General features: G+C 42.4%; 1 protein-coding gene across 1 annotated transcript in view; it reads right to left on the bottom strand.

The window, feature by feature from the left end:
* tmtc3 (transmembrane O-mannosyltransferase targeting cadherins 3) overlaps positions 1-22,309 on the bottom strand; it is a 154,191-nt gene that overhangs the window by 103,187 nt on the left and 28,695 nt on the right. Inside the window, exons 4-6 of the mRNA XM_046345544.1 lie at positions 15,915-16,014; positions 12,906-13,021; positions 11,838-12,010 (exon numbers count right to left, since the gene is read on the bottom strand). Coding sequence (XP_046201500.1) covers positions 11,838-12,010; positions 12,906-13,021; positions 15,915-16,014 — 389 coding nt within the window. The remainder of the gene's footprint in view (positions 1-11,837; positions 12,011-12,905; positions 13,022-15,914; positions 16,015-22,309) is intronic.

Raw genomic sequence — 22,309 nt, 5'->3', positions numbered from 1 at the left:
AAATAATTACAATTTAGCATTAACACTGGAATGATAGATGTGCAGATGATGATGTGCAAGTAGAGATACTGGGGTGCAAAAGAGCAAGAGGATAAGTAACAATATGGGGATGAGGTAGTTGGGTGTGCTATTTACAGATTGGCTGTGTACAGTGATCGGTAAGCTGCTCTGACAGCTGATGCTTAAAAAGTTAGTGAGGGAGATAAGTTTCAATGATTTTTGCAATTAGTTCCAGTCATTGACAGCAGAGAACTGGAAGGAAAGGCGACCAAAGGGAAGTGTTGGCTTTGGGGATGACTAGTGAAATAAACCTGCTGGGGCACGTGTTACGGGTGGGTGTTGCTATGGTGACCAGTGCACTGAGATAAGGCAGGGCTTTAGCTAGCCAAGAATTATAGATGACCTGGAGCCAGTGGGGTTTGGCGACAAATATGCTGGGAGGGCCAGCCAACAAGAGCATACAGATCGCAGTGGTGGGCACTACATGGGGCTTTGGTGACAAAACAGATAGCAAACTGGCTGTAGTCTATCACAGTGCCAACTAGGGTGTTGGAGGCTATTTTGTAAATGACATCGCCGAAGTCAAGAATCGGTATGATAGTCAGTTTTACGAGCGTATATTTGGCAGCATGTTGCTAAATAGGAAGCCAATTCTAAATTTAATTTTGGATTGGATATGCTTAATATGAGTCTGGAAGGAGTTTACTGTCTAACCTGACACCTAGGTATTTGTAGTTGTGACAGCAAAATGGATGCTGAGGACGTGGCAAATAACCTCGAAACTGGGGAATATTTACAGGTTGCTCAGGAGGTAAAGGGAAAGTCAGATGAGTGGAATAAATGTGACTACTGGAGATCAAGAAAAAGGTAAGGAGCAAGCGCTATGTGCATATTATGCGTGTCAAACAGGTGCTGTATAGATTCATACTTTTTTGGACCATTAGGAAAATGGAAACGCTAAAGTATAAGCATACCAGAGTTGTAATTTTTTTTGTCAAGATTTTATTCCAGCAAAGATTAAAAACAGTCGCATTAATTTGTCAATAAAATGTCTGAAACGGAAAGCTAATTATTCAAAGCTTGCTTTATTTTAAAAATAAAATGCTTGATTGCATTTCAAATTATGAATAACTCGTATGCTGTATAAATAATACCAGAGGCTGTTCTAATGAAAAAAAAGTGTAAAGCCTTTCTTACAGCAAAGCAAAGATTAAAAACAACCGAATGTGAAATGGTTTACTTGACATGTCGTTGCATGAGGCTTGGCGCTAATAAACAAACACTCAAAGAAGCAGGATCTGTCTTATTTCTGTAGAAACAATGTATTCAGAAACTATTCAGACCCCTTCACTTTTTCCATATTTTGTTAAGTCAAAGCCTTATTATAAAATAAAAAATGTTACTCAAACTACACACGATACCCCATAAGGACAAAGTGGAAACAGGTTTTTAGAAATGTTTGCAAATGATTTAAATATAGAGCTCCATTTTTATGGAATGGTCTGCCTACCCATGTGAGAGACGCAGACTCGGTCTCAACCTTTAAGTTTTTATTGAAGACTCATCTCTTCAGTAGGTCCTATGAGTGTAGCATGGCCCAGGAATGTGAAGGTGAACGGAAAGGCTCTGGAGCAACAAACCGCCTTTGCCGTCTCTGCTTGGCCGGTACCCCTCTCTCCACTGGGATTCTCTGCCTCTAACCCTATTACGGGGGCTGAGTCAGTGGCTTACCGGTGCTTATCCATGCCGTCCCTATGGGGGGTTGGTCACTTGAGTGGGTTGAGTCGCTGACATGGTCTTCCTGTCTGGGTTGGCGCACCCCCTTGGGTTGTGCCGTGGCGGAGATATTTGTGGGCTATACTCGGCCTTGTCTCTGGATGGTAAGTTGGTGGTTGAAGGTATCCCTCTAGTGGTGTGGGGGCTGTGCTTTGGCAAAGTGGGTGGGGTTATAGCCTGCCTGTTTAGCCCTGTCCGGGTGTATCATCGAATGGGGCCACAGTGCCTCCTGACCCCTTTGGTCTCAGTCTCCAGTATTTATGCTGCAGTAGTTTGTGTTGGGGGGCTAGGGTGGGTCTGTTATATCTGGAGTATTTCTCCTGTCTTATCCGGTGTCCTGTGAATTTAAGTATGCTCTCTAATTCTCTCTTTTTCTTTCTTTTTCTCTTGGAGGACCTGAGCCCTTGGACCATGCCTCTGGACAACCTGGCATGATGACTCCTTGCTGTCCCCAGTCCACCTGGCCGTGCTGCTGCTCCAGTTTCAACTGTTCTGCCTGCGGCTATGGAACCCTGACCTGTTCACCGGACGTGCTACCTGTCCCAGACCTGTTGTTTTCAACTCTCTAGAGACAGCAGGAGTGGATGAGATATTCTGAATGGTCGGCTATGAAAAGCAAACTGACATTTACTCCTGAAGTGCTGACTTGTTGCACCCATGACAACTACTGTGATTGTTATTATTTGACCATGCTGGTCATTTATGAACATTTGAACATATTGGCCATGTTCTGTTATAATCTCCATGTTTTTCAGCGGCAGTGACTAGGAGACTAGTCAGGATTGAGGGAAAGATGTACAGAGATCCTTGATGAAGTCCTGAGTGCTCTGGAGCAGGTTCTCAGACTGGGGAGAAGGTTCACCTTACAACAGCACAACGACCCTAGGCACACAGCCAAGACAACGCAGGAGTGGCTGAATGTCCTTGAGTGGCCCAGCCAGAGCACACCACTTGAAACCGATCGAACATCTCTGGAGAGTAGAGGTCACTGATTATGATTTTCAACGCCGATACCGATTATTGGAGGACCAAAAAAGCCGATACCGATTAAATCGGCCAATTTTAATTCATTTATTTGTAATAATGACAATTACAACAATACTGAATGAACACTTATTTTAACTTAATATAATACATTAATAAAAATCTATTTAGCCTCAAATAAATAATGAAACATGTTCAATTTCGTTTAAATAATGCAAAAACAAAGTTTTGGAGAAGAAAGTAAAAGTGCAATTTGTGCTATGCAAGAAATCTTACGTTTCAGTTCCTTGCTCAGAACATGAGAACATATGAACACTGGTGGTTCCTTTTAACATGAGTCTTCAATATTCCCAGGTATGAAGTTCTAGGTTGTAGTTACTATATGAATTATAGGACTATTTCCCTCCATACCATTTGTATTTCATTAACCTTTGACTATTGGATGTTCTTATAGGCACTTTAGAATTGCCAGTGTAACAGTATAGCTTCCATCCCTCTACTCGCTCCTCCCTGGGCTCGAACCAGCAACACAACGACAACAGCCACCATCGAAGCAGCGTTACCCATGCAGAGCAAGGGGAACAACTACTAGAAGGCTCGGAGCAAATGACGTTTGAAGCGCTATAAGCGCGCGCTAACTAGCTAGCCATTTCACTTCAGTTTTACTAGCCTCATCTCGGGAGTTGATAGGCTTGAAGTCATAAACAGCGCAGTGCTTGACGCACAACAAAGAGCTGCTGGCAAAACTCACGAAAGTGCTGCTTGAATGAATGTTTACGCGCCTGCTTCTGCTTACCATCGCTCAGTCAGATACTTAGATACTTTTATGCTTGTATGCTCAGTCAGATTATATGCAACGCAGGACACGCTAGATAATATCTAGTAATATCAACCATGTGTAGTTAAAAATCAATCAATCATAATCACTAGTTATAAGATAAGTTTAATGCTAGCTAGCAACTTACCTTGGCTTACTGCATTCGCGTAACACTCCTTGTGGAGTGCAACGAGAGGCAGGTCGTTATAGCGTTGGACTAATTAACTGTAAGGTTGCAAGATTGGATCCCCCGAGCTGACAAGGTGAAAATCTGTCGTTCTGCCCCTGAACAAGGCAGTTACCCCACCGTTCCTAAGTCGTCATTGAAAATAAGAATTTGTTCTTAACTGACTTGCCTAGTTAAATGAAGGTATAAAAAAAAATGCAAAAAAAATATACAGATTTCCGATTGTTATGAAAACTTGAAATCGTCCCCAATTAATCAGCCATACTGATTAAAATCGGCCGACCTCTACTGGAGAGACCTGAAAATAGCTGTGCAGTGATGTTCCCCATCCAACATTACAGAGCTTGAGAGGATCTGCATTGAAGAATGAAACTCCCCAAATACAGGTGCCAAGCTTGTAGCATCATACCCAAGAAGATTTGAGTCTCTAATCACTGCCAAATGTGCTTCAACAAAGTACTGAGTAAAGGGTCTGAATTCTTATGTAAATGTACCATTTCAGTTTTATTTTATACACCTGTAAAAAACTGTATTTGCTTTGTCATTATGGGCTATTGTGCATAGATTGACGAGGGGACAAAACATTTAATAATGCTGTTACTTCCTTTTCCAAGCTACAGGTATCGTCGTATCGCGAAAACCCTAGTTGAAATGAAAATAAGGTATGCCAGTTTAGTGCATCATGCTCTACATTCTATTCTGAATTGACTAAAGGACTCCCTCCAGTGGAATTCGATATATTTTCAGAGACTACATTTTCAAACAGGTGGCAAGCTGAAGCAAAATGATTATTAAAATCCCCACAAAATTCAGTTTTGGTCTAGTATAGGACCAGAGGCTGACAAAACCTTCTGGGTAAACAAGGGGGTGGAGACTTGTTTCAAATATTTAATCACTTTCCAGAAATTAGCACCTGTCTCCGAAATACACAATTCAAGAAATATGTTGATTTTGCTTTTCTAACCAGATAGACATCTATATCATAATAGCATACCATGCATAGGCTATATGCATGGTCCAATATGTTAAAATAATTTTAACAAACAATTTAACCAATATATTGTTTGCCTCATTTCTGGAAGTGGAAATTATACTTTAGATATCAGCATAATTGTATTTCCATTCATTTTTGAGTAGAATGCCGTTTTAATGTTCTACCCATGGAGTCTGACTTCAGGAACCACTACTGAGAAGCGCTGTTTCAGAGACGGCAAGGGCCAGGGTGCCCTGATGAACAGCTATGGACCAGTCTGAAACCCCCTGGATGTGAGCCCCCGTTTCAACTCCAAACTACCTCTATTGTAGCTTTCCTCCTGGGGCTGAATGTTCAAGCTATGAATGAACTACCCTGCCTGCCATGATTGTCTATTGACCCATTTGTCTTGTTTTCCAAAATTGCATGTCTTTTTTCCACACTTAAAGCGATTTGAGAGTTTTAAAAAAGTGCTATAAAAGTTAAACTCTTAACACTACAATGGCTTCAGTATATATATTTTTTAGCCTTCACCACCTCCCATTGACCCTCGTTTGGTTCCAAAGAAAATAGTCTCTCATGACTGTGAAGGGGCTGGCATTCATGATTCACATACCTCAGGACCACGAGATTTATGGAGTTATAGTCTACATGGCTCTAAGGAGGAGCACCATTCAGAAGTCATCAATAAGGGATAACCCAATGACTGTTAGCTCACACACAAAGATGGTGATTATCCAAATATGCAGCATTTTTATGTCTAGGAAATTGTTATTTTTCCGATAACACTAATTCAGCGATACAATCTGGAGACAGAAAGTGGATAAACTGCTCAAGAATTACAAAAAAATTAATCTTTAGGAATGTTATCGACATGATGCCATTAAGTTGTTCCTGTCTGTGCTTGACTGTATTGACAAGTTCTTCTGATGCAGTTGAGCCAGACACTCCCTGACCCAGTTAAGGTTTAAAACCTGGAACAAAAAAACAATATTTCACATTCCACTGAGGAAATATACAATGACCATGGATTTAGTTTAAATCCCTGGATATCCTAAAAATACGTCTGCTACGTATCCACATTTTGTCTGTGCGTGTGCCTGGACTCCCGGAATCCAAATGTGTTCCATCATACCTGGCATGAGTAAGCAGGGGTTGGATTAACCAATACATTCAACGACCACCGCACCGGCCTCCCTCGGTCACAGGGCCACAATGACTGACTACTCTCTCGTCCACCACTCACGCTGCGATTGTACAGCCGACCACTGACCCCATGCATAACGTTAACATACACTGGACAGTTGTTACCTCTGTGCGGGGGTGCATTGCTATTAGCACAATGCCATGCTATCTGTTCCCATAGACTTCCAGTCATTGAGCCAACAACCGTCCATTTAAAAGCTCGTCTCAGCACAGCTATATTCAGGTCTCTCTAGAGATGTTCGATCGGGTTCAAGTCCGGGCTCTGGCTGAGCCACTCAAGGACATTCAGCAACTTCCCCCGAAGCCACTCCTGCGTGATCTTCGCTTTGTGATTAGGGTTGTTGTCATGTTGAAAAGTGAACCTTCGCTCCAGTCTGAGGTCCTGAGCGCTCTTGGTGCAGTCTCAAAAACCATCAAGCACTATGATGACACTGGCTATCATGAGGGACGCCACAGGAAAGGAAGACCCAGAGTTACCCCTGGTGCAGAGGATAAGTTCATTAGAGTTTACCAGCCTCAAAAATCAGCAATTAACTGCACCTCAGATTGCACCTCACGGAGTTCAAGTATCAGACACATTTTAACATCAACTGTTCAGAGGAGAAGCGTGAATCAGGCCTTAATGGCTGAATTGCTGCAAAGAAATCTCTACTAATGGACACCAATAAGAAAAAGATACTTGCTTGGGCCAAGAAACATGAGCAATGGGCATTAGACTGGTGGAAATCTGTCCTTTGGTCTGATGAGTCCAAATTTGAGATTTTTGGTTCCAACCGCCGTGTTTTTGTGAGACGCAGAGTAGGTGAACGGATGATCTCCGCATGTGTGGTTCCCACCATAAAGCATGGAGGAGGTGTTATGCTGTGGGGGTGCTTTACTGGTGACACTGTCTGTGATTTATTTAGAATTCAAGACACACTTAACCAGCATGCCTACCACAGCGATACGCCATCCCATCTGGTTTGCGCTTAGTGGGACTATCATTTGTTTTCCAACAGGACAATAACCAAACACACCTTCAAGCTGTGTAAGGGCCATTTGACCAAGAAGGAGAATGCAAAGCTGTCATCAAGGCAAAGGGTGGCTACCTTGACGAATCTAAAATATATATTTTTATTTAACACTTGTTTGGTTACTACATGACACGGCCTGCAACGGAAACATGCGGTCTCTCCTTCACTGCAGCTGAGGTGAGTAAGACATTTAAACGTGTTAACCCTCGCAAGGCTGCAGGCCCAGACGGCATCCCCAGCCGCGCCCTCAGAGCATGCGCAGACCAGCTGGCCGGTGTGTTTACGGACATATTCAATCAATCCCTATACCAGTCTGCTGTTCCCACATGCTTCAAGAGGGCCACCATTGTTCCTGTTCCCAAGAAAGCTAAGGTAACTGAGCTAAACGACTACCGCCCCGTAGCACTCACTTCCGTCATCATGAAGTGCTTTGAGAGACTAGTCAAGGACCATATCACCTCCACCCTACCTGACACCCTAGACCCACTCCAATTTGCTTACCGCCCAAATAGGTCCACAGACGATGCAATCTCAACCACACTGCACACTGCCCTAACCCACCTGGACAAGAGGAATACCTATGTGAGAATGCTGTTCATCGACTACAGCTCGGCATTCAACACCATAGTACCCTCCAAGCTCGTCATCAAGCTCGAGACCCTGGGTCTCGACCCCGCCCTGTGCAACTGGGTACTGGACTTCCTGACGGGCCGCCCCCAGGTGGTGAGGGTAGGCAACAACATCTCCTCCCCGCTGATCCTCAACACGGGGCCCCACAAGGGTGCGTTCTGAGCCCTCTCCTGTATTCCCTGTTCACCCACGACTGCGTGGCCACGCACGCCTCCAACTCAATCATCAAGTTTGCGGACGACACAACAGTGGTAGGCTTGATTACCAACAACGACGAGACGGCCTACAGGGAGGAGGTGAGGGCCCTCGGAGTGTGGTGTCAGGAAAATAACCTCACACTCAACGTCAACAAAACTAAGGAGATGATTGTGGACTTCAGGAAACAGCAGAGGGAACACCCCCCTATCCACATCGATGGAACAGTAGTGGAGAGGGTAGCTAGTTTTAAGTTCCTCGGCATACACATCACAGACAAACTGAATTGGTCCACTCACACTGACAGCGTCGTGAAGAAGGCGCAGCAGCGCCTATTCAACCTCAGGAGGCTGAAGAAATTCGGCTTGTCACCAAAAGCACTCACAAACTTCTACAGATGCACAATCGAGAGCATCCTGGCGGGCTGTATCACCGCCTGGTACGGCAACTGCTCCGCCCTCAACCGTAAGGCTCTCCAGAGGGTAGTGAGGACTGCACAACGCATCACCGGGGGCAAACTACCTGCCCTCCAGGACACCTACACCACCCGTTGTTACAGGAAGGCCATAAAGATCATCAAGGACATCAACCACCCGAACCACTGCCTGTTCACCCCGCTATCATCCAGAAGGCGAGGTCAGTACAGGTGCATCAAAGCTGGGACCGAGAGACTGAAAAACAGCTTCTATCTCAAGGCCATCAGACTGTTAAACAGCCACCACTAACATTGAGTGGCTGCTGCCAACACACTGTCATTGACACTGACCCAACTCCAGCCATTTTAATAATGGGAATTGATGGGAAATGATGTAAATATATCACTAGCCACTTTAAACAATGCTACCTTATATAATGTTACTTACCCTACATTATTCATCTCATATGCATATGTATATACTGTACTCTACATCATCGACTGCATCCTTATGTAACACATGTATCACTAGCCACTTTAACTATGCCACTTTGTTTACTTTGTCTACACACTCATCTCATATGTATATACTGTACTCGATACCATCTACTGTATGCTGCTCTGTACCATCACTCATTCATATATCCTTATGTACATGTTCCTTATCCCCTTACACTGTGTATAAGACAGTAGTTTTGGAATTGTTAGTTAGATTACTTGTTGGTTATCACTGCATTGTCGGAACTAGAAGCACAAGCATTTCGCTACACTCGCATTAACATCTGCTAACCATGTGTATGTGACAAATAAAATTTGATTTGATTTGATGCCATATGTGCAATTTAATAGTTTTGATATCTTCACTATTATTCTACCGACATAGAATTCACTATGTAGATAAAAGTAAATATAAAGAAAAACCCTTGAGTAGGTGTGTCCAAATGGATGATTTATAAAGCCAGGCACATTTAACTATTGATTATAGACCCTTTTTATTTAGAGTTTCCTCTCTCCTCACTTTTCTTAGACGATAAGGCAAGGGCAGTTCTCTCATCTCCCCATACTGCTGCTGCATCCGCCGCATTGTTCTCAACACCAATATACTGGTTAATTTTGCTATTAAGCACATGGTCTAAGAAAAGGCACTAATTCAACAGCGCACTGATGTGTTTCAGAACTGCGGACAGCAACCACTACGCAAAGCGGGAGGAAACGCATTTGTTACAAAATAATATAATTTTGTCCTCCCGAGTGGTGCAGTGGTTTAAGGCGTCACTACAGACCCGGGTTCGATCCCAGGCTGTGTCACAGTCGGCAATTTTGAGTGTGACTCCAAATTCAGACCTCCATGGGTTGATAAATTTGATTTCCATTGATAATTTTTGTGTGATTTTGTCAGCACATTCAACTATGTAAAGAAAAAAGTATTTAATAAGAATATTTCACTCATTCAGATCTAGGATGTGTTAGTGTTCCCTTAATTTTTTGAGCAGTATATATATATATATATATTATGCTATTGCTCGACTAAAGAAATCTTGGTCGACCAACAGCCTATGGACCAAACAATCGGCCAGTCAACTAAATGGGGTCCGCCCTATTAGCTAGCTAATAAGGTATCATACTTTACAAATTGAAGACCAAAGGTAAACGGCCCGCGAGTAGTTTTAGAATGTCCCACGACATGGTTTATGAATGAATGACAAATTAATTGTAAATTAATGCAAAAAAAACAACACTTTGAAACATTTTCAGCGTGATTAGAATGAAACACTTCCTTCGTTGCGGTGGCAAAGTTTTGGCGTATTCCATGTAGGAGGGGTTAAGAGGGAGTCTAAGATGATGAATCTCAATTGGTCTACCGGTTTTGGAGTGACAGGTAAGCCTCACCAAATGATCCAGTTTGTTTACATCCTAGCTAGATGTAGGTACCGTAATTTCTGGACTATTAAGCATACCTGAATATAAACCGCACCCACTGAATTAAAACAAACATAAATAAGCCGCACATGTCTATAAGCCGCAGGTTCCTACCGGTCCTTTGAAACAAATGAACTTCACACAGAAACACGGCTTGTAACAAAAATGTAAAAAATAGCAGTAAACAGTAGCCTACCAAGAAAGTCATTGGTCACTATCTTCCTCCTCCTGTGCACTGAAACCACTGAAGTGGTCTCCTTCGGTGTCGGAGTTGAATAGCCTCAGAATTGCTTCATCCGATGTTGGATCGCTGCCCTCTTCAACACGCAGCAGTCCAGCCTTTAGAAACCCGTTGATGATAGTGGATTTTTTGACAATGCTCCATGCTGTTAGCAGCTCTATTTCCTTTTCCAACAGCCAGATCGATCGCCTTCAACTTGAAAGCTGCATCATAAGCATTTCTCTGTGTCTTTGCCATGATGAGGGTGACAAAATCACTACCGTAATCAGAATGATGGGGAAGTTTGAGCACGCTTGATTCACGTCACATTATGTGACGGTGCTCAATTTTTTGGCGGCATGAATCTTGTGAAAGTGGGAAAAACCAATAAATTAGCCGCATCATTGTATAAACCGCGAGGTTCAAAGCGTGGGAAAGAAGTAGCGGCTTATAGTCCGGAAATTACGGTATGTTATTATAGACAGGATACAGTGCAATCGGATAACTTGCTAGCAACTGGTGACTGCCGGTGTGGCGGTAATACGTTCAACACATCAGCCCTAGTCAGTCCCAGTGGGCCACTGAGCCCTTTTTAGCCTAAATTTAAAAGTAAAAGAATAATTATACACTAGCTGGCTAGTTGGCAAAACATTGTTGCCTCAGCATTGAAAGTTAGTTAGGTATCGAACATAGCTGTACTGGCCATCATTATAAGCTGCTAGCTGGGATATATAATTAGGATGAACCTCATTCCAAAATCGGTTGACCAATAGAATCATTACACCTCCCTCTAAACCCCTCATTACACCTCCCTCTAAACCCCACCTAAACGGAATGAACGTGCTAAAACTTTGCAACTGCAAAAAAAAGGCAGCGAAACAAAGGGCAGGGTAACGTAACCCAAAAATGTTTTGCATTAATTTACAATTCATTTGTACTTGCCTTTAAAAATAAAATCCTTGCAATTTTTATTTAGCAAGGAACTGTTTGGGAAGAAACAAAACATTTTCTCTGTAGTAATGGTACAACCATAACACTAACGAATCTGCACTCTCTAGAGCCTTGGAAACGACGCTACAGTAAAGCCTAATCATTACAACAATTATCTGAAATAAAAATTACAGGCGCAGTGCTCCCAAATTAAAATTTCAGGTTGCACAGCAAAATATTTAGGAGCATATGTGACCAAAGTCGACCTTAGAGCCCTGTCGATCCTATCTGGGGAACTGCAACAGCCCTTTAAACCACAAAACAAACATTTCAACATCTTGAAAATGTAGGTTTGATATTTATTTTCTCAATTGATCTTGTAAACGCAATGCATTTCTCACTATATCTAGGCCTACACTTTTAAGGTCAAACAGCAGTCACTGATTAGGTAATAGACTATGTACTGTTCCAAATGGTGGGGCTACCATGTGCAAAAACATGGATTCTAACAGAAACAAAAATATGCACACCATCTTTTCTGCCATGGAAACACATCAACAGCTCCACCCACCTGGTAAAAACAGGAAGCTGTGATTGGATGACCTGGACCCTGATGATGACCAACAGCAAGGTGCTGATGATGAGGACGATGAGCTTGAGAAGCGTCTGAAGGACAGCATAGGGGAAACCATCTTTACCCCTCAGCACCTGGAGGAGTGTATCCAACAGCATGGGCAGTGTGAACTGAGAGAGGTGGGGGGAGAACGAGAGAGAGGGAGAGGGGGAATTGCGAGAGACAGTGAGAGAAACAATTAAATGACTTATTTGTACACAGGATTCACAATGGGGTGGGAGAGGTCAGTTGTGTCGATTTTTCATTCTAGTCGACTTCCAGTTGAGAAACACTGATCGGTTAACAATGTTTTCTGGATACAAGGCCTAGCCTTGTCTGAATACTAAGCTTGAAGGCAAATCAACAGAGTGAAATCAAGCATTTAAACCAAACAGTGGCTGTTCTATGAAGTGCAAACAAATCCTCAACTAATATAACCAGATGGACCAAGATCCTTAAATATTTGGGGGCAAAAATAGACTAACAAGTTACATGATACAAACGCATCAGGGAGCCAAAGCCAAGACTACTCTTTATATGCAAGCAGGGGCCTTAGCGTTGATAAAGTGTCCGAGACGAGGGAGAGATGCCAAAACAGCTGCTCACCATCATTCCTTTTCAAGTAACCCTTTTGTAGTAAAAATGGGAGTGAGCCAGTATCATTAAAAAAATAATAATCATCCAATAACTCAATTCTATTACTGGGTTTCGTAAGCGAGGGCGTGACCGTGCAGGGTGAGTAATTGTTGAAGCGATGGCGAGTGTTGCACTGCGGAGCGAGGTTACAGGCATGGCCTGCCTTAGCAGTTGTGCAATTTTGTACATTCCCATTTTGTTGTCATTCTGATAAGGGTCATTGACGGTGTAAACATCCTGTTTTTGACCTAAATTACACTATGTTAATAAAGTATTACGTGTTTAATTGTAAGTGAGCGTTAAGCCTTTTCTTTTCAAAAGCTCGTATCATTTTATGATTGCACCTTGTTTCACATTGGTTGAGCGCCTACTTCTCCTCTCCAAACGTACCCCTTGTGCAACAAACACCTCGTGGACACAGCAGATGGCGATGACTGTGATGCCTTGTTCCTTGCATAAAGTGGCTGCAGCCACCAGAACAACAGTCACAGCAATGGGAGTCCACACTAGAGAGAGAGAAAGAAAGGTTGAAAAAAATAAGGAAAATAGAGAATAGGATGTCACAATCTACAAAAAGGAATGCATTTCGAAACCACTTGATTCATGCCATATTCTACCTCATTGTTGACTACACCAAATTCAGCCAGAATGATGCAAAACATCAGCTTGCTTGTTATTAGCGTTGCAAAGCTACCAGTAATTTACCAAATTTAACTAAATCGTCAGTCACTTTGGTAATTAACAGAAAATATGGCAATCTATCGTATCTTTGGTCATTTATACTTGAAAAGCCTTTTTTTTTATTTTATAAATAAATTCAGCAAAGAGAAACATCCCTTTTTCAGGACCCTGTCTTTCAAAAATAATTTGTAAAATCCAAATAACTTCACAGATCTTAATTGAAAAGGGTTTAAAAACTGTTTCCCATTATTGTTCAATGAACCATAAACAATTAATGAACATGCACCTGTGGAACGGTCGTTAAGACACTAACAGCTTACAGACGGTCGGCAATTAAGGTCACAGTTATGAAAACTTAAAGACACTAAAGAGGCCTTTCTACGGACTCTGAAAAACAACAAAAGAAAAATGCCCAGGGTCCCTGTTCATCTACGTGAACGTGCCTTAGGCATGCTGCAAGGAGGCATGAGGCCTGCAGATGTGGCTAGGGAAATACATTTCAATGTCCGTACTGTGAGACGCCGAAGACAGCACTACAGAGACAGGACAGACTGCAGATGTGTAACACCTGCACAGGATCAGGTACATCCGAACATCACACCTGCGGGACAGGTAGAGGGTGGCAACAACAACTGCCCGAGTTACACCAGGAACGCACAATCCCTCTATCAGTGCTCAGACTGTCTGCAATAGGCTGACAAGTACACAAGTATCTATATCCACAGTAAAACGAGTCCTATATCAACATAACCTGAAAGGCCACTAGGCAAGGAAGAAGCCACTGCTCCAAAACTGCCTTAAAAAAAGCCAGACTACAGTTTGCAACTGCACATGGGGACATAAATTACCAAATACTAATTGAGTGTATGTAAACTTCTTGGGAAGTTTGGAATATGAAAGAAATAAAAACATCCTTAAAATTAAGTGGTGATCCTAACTGACCTAAGACAGGTAATGTTTACTAGAATTAAAATGTCGGGAATTGTGAAAAACTCTGCAAATCTTTTCCCTTCAGCACCTGGAGGAGAGTACCCATTGACTTTTCACAACTGCCACCAGTTTCATGCAAAAACAGTCCTTTTTTTTTTTAAATATGTAAGTGTGTACAACAAAAAAATAAGTATTAATATTCCATGCTGAAACTCATTAAACACCAAACGGTATTTAGTAGGTTGATGGTTTATGTTTAGGATTATGTTTTACAGCTTTTATAATTATTTCATGTATTTTTCATGTCCACACAGAGGGCCAGAGATGATTACAGATATCTTTAATAATCTGATGTGCCCAAAAGGGCCACTAGATGTCTTGTGAGACTACATAAAATGCTTGGTAGTTTATTGGTCAACTTCAAAAGTTTCCAATAATACTCTCACTTGGCAACCGTACATGTTAAACAGTGTAAACACACCTGGCTGTTTGAATGAGGCTTTGTAAATTGTTTGTGGAGGAAAATGTGTATCTACTGTATCTGCGTGTTATGAACATGGACTATAGGCCACCGGAATATACATTGATGTGGTGTGATGAGTGGAAAATGTGTATTACATAAATGGACAATTCTTCACGTATGAAGAATTCTTCACTCCTCATTCACATATGCGGAGTGTACATTTTTTGTTTTGATATTTAAGGCCTGTTGAAATGGGAGTTAATCACTCAAGTTTTGGTTCGTTGCACGCAAATTCACTTGACAGATTTGACTGTTTAACACTAGAAATTTCCTAAGCTCCGCCTCATCACCAACTTCATCCTGCAGCCATCGGCAGCATTATGGGAGTATATTGTCAACCAATCATTAGGGTGTTTTTGTTTGACTCGTGAACGTGACGAAAGAAACTTAAACTGAACATAATTCTGGATTGTTTATACTTTAGTTTTGGAGTCAAAGAATAGTTTCACTACATTTTTAGTTTTTATAACAGGTTTGTTTATTATTTTATTTCAGTTTACTCAATTGTTTATGATTCGCTTAAGTTTTAGTTCATTAAAATAACCTTGGTGCCCTCAAATCGTTCCTTGAGTTGATATCTACCTTGTTATTTTCCTTAACCAATTGATACATTCTTTCAGACACTTAAACTTCCCCTTTCTGACAGTTGTCCTCATGAGAACTGCAATCTTTCAGAAATCAAACCCTATCATGATTCAATGGGAATTAATTGCATCTTCAAATGTAATCTTTCACAACGTAAAGCCTTTATCTATCAACACGGCCGCATACACAAAGCCTGTAATAAGTTCCTCTATCCATTTGAAACGGTTGATCTGACATTCCGAATAATTCCAGCGGTCTAAGGTGTGCGGTGCAAAGCGAGACTTGGCGATGAATACTACCCCAACCGCCTATGAGGGTGCCATAACGAGTCAGGGCATGGGTCTTGTTGTCTTGTTGTTCTCTGAAGGCTCACAACCAACAGGGGGAGGGGTACAGAAGACTCACTGAATAACAGACTAGCAAGTAGGAGCATGCATCTCATTGTCCTGTTTTCCTCTGAAACCTTTGTGTGTGTGTGTGTGTGTGTGTGTGTGTGTGTGTGTGTGTGTGTGTGTGTGTGTGTGTGTGTGTGTGTGTGTGTGTGTGTGTGTGTGTGTGTGTGTGTGTGTGTGTGTGTGTGTGTGTGTGTGTGTGTGTGTGTGTGTGTGTGTGTGTGTGTGTGTGTGTGTGTGAAACAGGGGGACAGTATTGGTTGAGGTCTACAGTAAAAGTAGTTTCACCAATGGATTGGTCAGCTCCATTAGATCTGGTGTAGGCCAGGAACGCCGCCAGGAGGAAGATGGAGGACAGGAGCTCCGCTCTTCCTACGACACCAGTCACCTGTAAGAGGAACCAAAAGTAAAAAAAGTTCAAAGTCAACATTTCTGGCACCAATATGTTATTCTCTCATCAATCAATCGAGGAGGTCCTCACTCCCCATGGCACCCATCACCTGTCCTTCCATGGTATCAGGGATGTCCCTACCCCATCAAAATGTAAAATGGTTAGGGTAGGTGTTAAGGATGTCCCAAGGATCTCGGAGAGCACAAAATGTACAGTCAGGGGTACAAAGTTAAAAGAAAACGTGCAATGTCAACATTTCCAGGACAAAGATAGTTTTCTCATGAATCATTCTAATCAATCAACAACCTTTAAAAACACTTCCTCCTCAGTCTCTATGGAAGTTCACACCTCTCAACATGTCTACCAGGTATGCTTGGAATCTTCTGCAACCTGATTCTCCGTCCACCTAACTGTGAAAACCACAAGCTGTGTGAAGAGCGTCTGCTAAATGACTTAAATGTAATGTAAATGTAAATCAGATCGCAGCAGATTCCAGGCTGTGAAAACAATCAAAAAGATGTCCGGCATCAGAGCCTAAAATCAACACGCGCCAAATGCAGGTAGATTTTGGCATTTGTATTTATTAGGGATCCCCATTAGCAGCAGCTACTCTTCCTAGAGTCCAAACACATTAAGGCACTTACACCACTACATATCTACAATACAAAATGTATAATCCTAACAACAATATATGCATGTGTCTGTACCTTTGCGTGTCTCTTCACAGTCCCTGCTGTTCCATAAGGTGTATTTTTACCAGTTTTTTTTACCAGACTCTACTGCTTGCATCAGTTACCTAATGTTCCATGTAGTCATGGCTCTATGAAGTACTGTGCGCCTCCCGTAGTCTGTTCTGCATTGGCAGGTAAGATGCCCATTTCACTAGCCACTTTGGGTGGTCAAGGTGTGAGCATTTCTCAAGTGAGAACATTTCACTGGCAGTTGTGAATACAAATAGTCAAGTATGATCACATTTATTAAAATGCATTCGGAAAGTATTCAGCCCCATTTACATTTTGTTACGTTACATCCTTATTCTAAAATGTATTAAAATCTTCCTTCCCTCTTCAAATCTACACTCAATATCCCATAATTACAAAGCAAAAACAAGTTTAGAATTGTGCACATTTATTATAAATACAAAAATGGAAATATGACATCTACATAAGCATTCAGACCCTTTACTCAGTACTTTGTTGAAGCACCTTTGGAGGTGATTACAGCCTCGAGTATTCTTGGGTATGACGCTACAAGCTTGGCACGCCTGTATTTGGAGAGTTTCTCCCATTCCTCTCTACAAATCCTCTCAATCTCTCAGGTTGGATAGGGAGCATCGCTGCACAGCTATTTTCAGGTCTCTCCAGAGATGTTCGATCGGTTTCAAGTCCGGGCTCTGGCTGGGCCACTCCAGGACATTTAGAGACTTGTCCCGAAGCCACTCCTGTATTGTCCTGTTGGAAAGTGAACCTTAACCCCAGTCTGAGGTCCTAAGTGCTCTGGAGAATGTTTTTTCTCAAGGATCTCTCTGTACTTTAGCCAGGATCGAGGGAAAGGTGAACGGAGTAGTCTCTCAGTCCCTATACCTGAAAAACATCCCCACAGCATGATGCTGCCAGCACCATGCTTCACCATAGGGATGGTGTCAGGTTTCCTCCAGACATGACACATGGTATACATGTTCCATCTTGGCTTCATTAGATTCCTTTAGGTGCCTTTTGGCAAACTCCAAGCGGGCTGTCATGTGCCTCTTACTGAGGAGTGGCTTTCGTCTTGCCACTCTACCATAAAGGCCTGAATGGTGGAGTGCTGCAGAGATGGTTGTCCTTCTGGAAGGTTCTCGCATCTCCACAGAGGATCTCTGTAGCTCTGTCAGAGTGACCATCGGATTCTTGGTCACCTCCCTGACTAAGGCCCTTCTCCCCTTATTGTTCAGTTTGGCCGGCAGCCAGCGCTAGGAAGAGTCTTGGTGGTTCCAAACTTACTCCATTTAAGAACAATGGATGCCACTGTGTTCTTGGGAACCTTCCATGCTGCAGAAATGTTTTGGTACCCTTCCCCAGATCTGTGCCTCGACACAATCATTTCTCGGAGCTATACGGACAATTCTTTCGACCTGATGGCTTGGTTTTTGCTCTGACATGCACCGTCAACTGTGGGACCTTATATAGACAGGTGTGTGTCTTTCCAAATCATGTCCAATCAATTGAATTTATCACAGGTAGAAAGGGAGATCAATTTCAAATCACTTAACAAAGGGTCTGAATAGTTATATACTTTTACATTTTTATATATTTGCAAAAATGTCTAAAAACCTCTTTCGGCTTTGTCATTATGAGGTATTGTGTGTAGATTAAATGAACATTTTCCCTCATCAATCTATTTGAGAATAAGGCTACATAACAAAATGTGGAAAAAGTCAAGGTGTCTGAATAAATGCTGCAGTAGCCGTTTTCAAAGTATTTCTGCCATTTTGTTTCATAGTTAATAAATTACGTCGCACAAAATCAAAGAACAAATTCTATATAGCCTACCCCACCTCACGCTGCAAGCTCTTGAAGAACTAAGTGAAAGACAGATTTTTAGAAGCACTGCGGACAGGCATAAAAGTTGGTCTAATTTACTTGAAACTAGTGAGGAAATCAGTCAATGGAAATACATTCATTAGGCCTTAATCTATGGATTTCACATGACTGGGAAATCAGATACACAGACACAGTACCCCCCCCCAAAAAAAAATGGGCCTCAGGATCTCGTAACGGTATTTCTGTGCATTCAAATTGCCATCGATAAAATGCAATTGTGTTCGTTGTCTCTAGTTTATGCCTGCCCATACTTTAACCCCACTGCAACCATGGGGCACTCTGTTCACAACGGTGACATCAGAAAAGTGCTTGCCCACACGACGCCAAACACGAGGTCAGCTGATCGTACTGACAAATTCTTTAATACGTCTGAGGCGGCTTACGGTAGAGAAAATGTTGATCACTGGCAACATCTCTAGTGGACATTACTGCAGTCAGCATGCCAACTGCTCACTCCCTAAAAACTTGGCACAGTGTGTCGTGACAAAAGTGCACATTTTAGAGTTGCCTTTAATTGTCCAAAAGGCTCCTTAACCACTTCTACCCGCAAGCCATAAGACTGCTAAAAAATTTATCAAATGGTCATCGGACAATTTACATTGACCCCGCCTCACTCCATTTGTTTTTTTTTTTACACTGCTGCTACTTGCTGTTTATTATCTATGCATAGTCACTTCACCCCTACCTACATATACAAATTACCTAGACTAACTGTACTCCCGCACAATACATTACATTTACATTTAAGTCATTTAGCAGACGCTCTTATCCAGAGCGACTTACAAATTGGTGCGACTTACAAATTGGGGGGGGGTGAGAGGGATTACTTATCCTATCCTAGGTATTCCTTAAAGAGGTGGGGTTTCAGGTGTCTCCGGAAGGTGGTGATTGACTCCGCTGTCCTGGCTGTCCTTGACTCGGTACCTACCCTCTGTATATAGCACCGTTATTGTTATTTTATTGTGTTACTTTTTATTATTTGGTTATATTTTAATTCAGTATAGAACAACATAATGTTTTAGAAACCTTAGAATGCACACTTCGGTTTCTTTGTGTTTTATTGGTGTAATTTTAGCAGCTGGTTCATTTTTCTTCTTTCCATCTACCTGCTACAGTGGCTGGTGGACTAAAACATTTATTTTATGCCCTGCCAGGCATAAATCATGGAGGGAGACCAGAGGTGGCTCGCAGTGGCTCTTGCAGTACAGGGGCCTCTAGCAGAAATATGTGAATGCTGACTGCCTCCTTATGCAAGCACATGGAACTGCACATTTTCTTTGCACAGGAGAGGCTGGGCTAGGAGATCCTCCACCATGAAGAGAGCATGTTGAGAAAACATTTGGAAACGCCTTGAGGTACTACCTGGACTTGCTCAATAAGAAACAGATTTACATATTTATGATGTCATACAAATGTAGTTCAATCTAAATATGTTCACTATGTTGAGATACCAGACACAGCACAAATACACTGACCTTCACATTCAGAAAGACAGACACTAAGAGGCTCACAACGGTCTCTTTGTCAGTGTTGATCATGAAGGGGACCTTCAGTACATCAAATGAAAAACAAATGATCCGTTGAACGATTCCAGATCAAGATAACGTGATTGCATTGCTCGTCCAGGGGCTTCTTTTTGACTCTGAGTGAAATGGGCCCTTTCAAAGGACTGTCAGGCTGCACTCAGCTGAAGGAGAGAACACCATGAGGAAGATGAGAAGCAGTTTGAGGGAGCACTGAGCTGTGTAACATTACCACTCCCTTCACCAGAGCAGCAGAATGTTGTCTTTGTTTTTTTTCTATCCTGTTTTTCTGTTCTATTCTTCTAAGGCCTGTCTGGTCGCCGGTGCAACTCAATTGAATGGGACAAAATGGGGGTGTAAAGGGGTTAAGTAAATAGGCGAGAGGAGAGAAGTTGTTGTTGAGGTAGACAGTAATGACATTGATGGGTTAAATTAGAGTTAATTCCCAATTCATGTATTGAAAAGCACATATCAAATGACCAATTCAGTAAAACAAATATTGTGAAGGAACTGACGGCAACTTCTGAATTGCATTATTTTCATGTCACTAACTGCATGCAGGTCTGTACAACTCAGATACAACGCCTACTACATAAAGTTGGGCAACTCTTGCTCGCCCTCTGTGCCATCTGACACGGCGGCTGGATTAACAACAAGTTAAGCTTTATTTTGATGTATTGCACTTGTGATTTAATGAAAAATGAATATTTATAGTAATTTAATTTGAATTTGGCGCTCTGCCATTTCACCGGATGTTGTCGAGGTGTCCCACTAGCGGCACGCCTATCCCAAACAGGATTTTTTTTTAAATAAAAAAAATGTTTTAATTATATTTATTAACGGGATCGGCTCATAACACCAGCCACACTACACGATTAAGGATAAACAGTTCTGACACTGACAGAACTGTCGGAGCCTACAATCACACCACTTGATATACATGTGCTTTGCTTTTAAACTAGCTCCTGATGTCCACCAGATGCAAGCACTTTGCGTTCTGGCGGAAGTCATTCCTTGTCAATGGAGCATTATTAATTTCTCTACCATAAGCTCCTTCCAATGCTGATTTTGGCAGTGTGTCCAACCTCCTCACAACCGCAGACCACATCTAAACCACGCCATCACAGGACATCTACATCCAGCTTCTTCACCTGCGGGATCGTCTGACACAGCTGATGACACCCGGACAGCTGACGAAACTGGGTTTTCACAACTAAAGAATTACTGCTGAAACTGTCAGAAAAAAAGTCTCAGGGAAGCTCATCTGCGTGTTCGTCGCTCTCACCAGAGTCTTGACCTGATTGCAGTTTGACATCGTAACCAACTTCAGTGGGCAAATGCTCACCTTCGATGGCCACTGGCATGCTGGATTAGTTTGCTCTTCACAGATGAAACCCGGTTTCAACTGTACTGGGCAGATGGCAGACAATGTGTATGGTGTCGTGTGGGCGAGCGGTTCGCTGATGTCAATGTTGTGAACAGAGTGGCCCATGGTGGTGGTAGGGTTATGGTATGGGCAGGCATAAGCTATGGACAACGAATGGCAATTTGAATGCACAGAGATACCATGACGGACGAGATCCTGGAGGCCCATTGTCGTGCCATTCATCCACCACCATCACCTCATGTTCCAACACTATAATGCACGACCCCATGTCACAAGGATCTGTACACAATTCCTGGAAGCTGAAAGTGGCACATTTCTTCCATGGCCTGCATACTCACATCACCCATTGAGCATGCCTGGATCGACATGTACGACAGCGTGTTCCAGTTCCCACCAATGTCACACTGCATGAGGCAAATGGTGGTCACACCAGATAGGAGCGCATCGCTGGCACCGGTGTCCAAAGCAAATGGACTACGGAGAAGCTAGCACAGGTACAGAGACCAAAAGGGTCCCAGCATTTCGTAACCTGAACGGGAGACGAAGGTAGAAAAACAAACGATCAGGAGTGACAAAAGCAGACATTCCATTGGCGCACTCAGCTAGAGGGACCCACCAATAGTTAAATAATCTCCTCAGCAGATAGAACTTTCTAACGTACTTAGCAGTGCCAACATGGTCCACATAATTGTCAAACTTGAGTCTGACTTAGTAAGGGCATTGTTTTTCTGAAAATCAAAACCACAGATAACCATCCTTATTATGAACTAAAAAAACAGGGTACTGAACTCAGCAAAAAA

The sequence above is a fragment of the Oncorhynchus gorbuscha genome, linkage group LG01, assembly GCF_021184085.1.
Source record: "Oncorhynchus gorbuscha isolate QuinsamMale2020 ecotype Even-year linkage group LG01, OgorEven_v1.0, whole genome shotgun sequence".
NCBI classification, from domain to species: Eukaryota; Metazoa; Chordata; class Actinopteri; order Salmoniformes; family Salmonidae; genus Oncorhynchus; species Oncorhynchus gorbuscha.
Note: the sequence above shows the minus strand (reverse complement) of the source record. Positions and strands in the feature narration are given on the sequence as shown.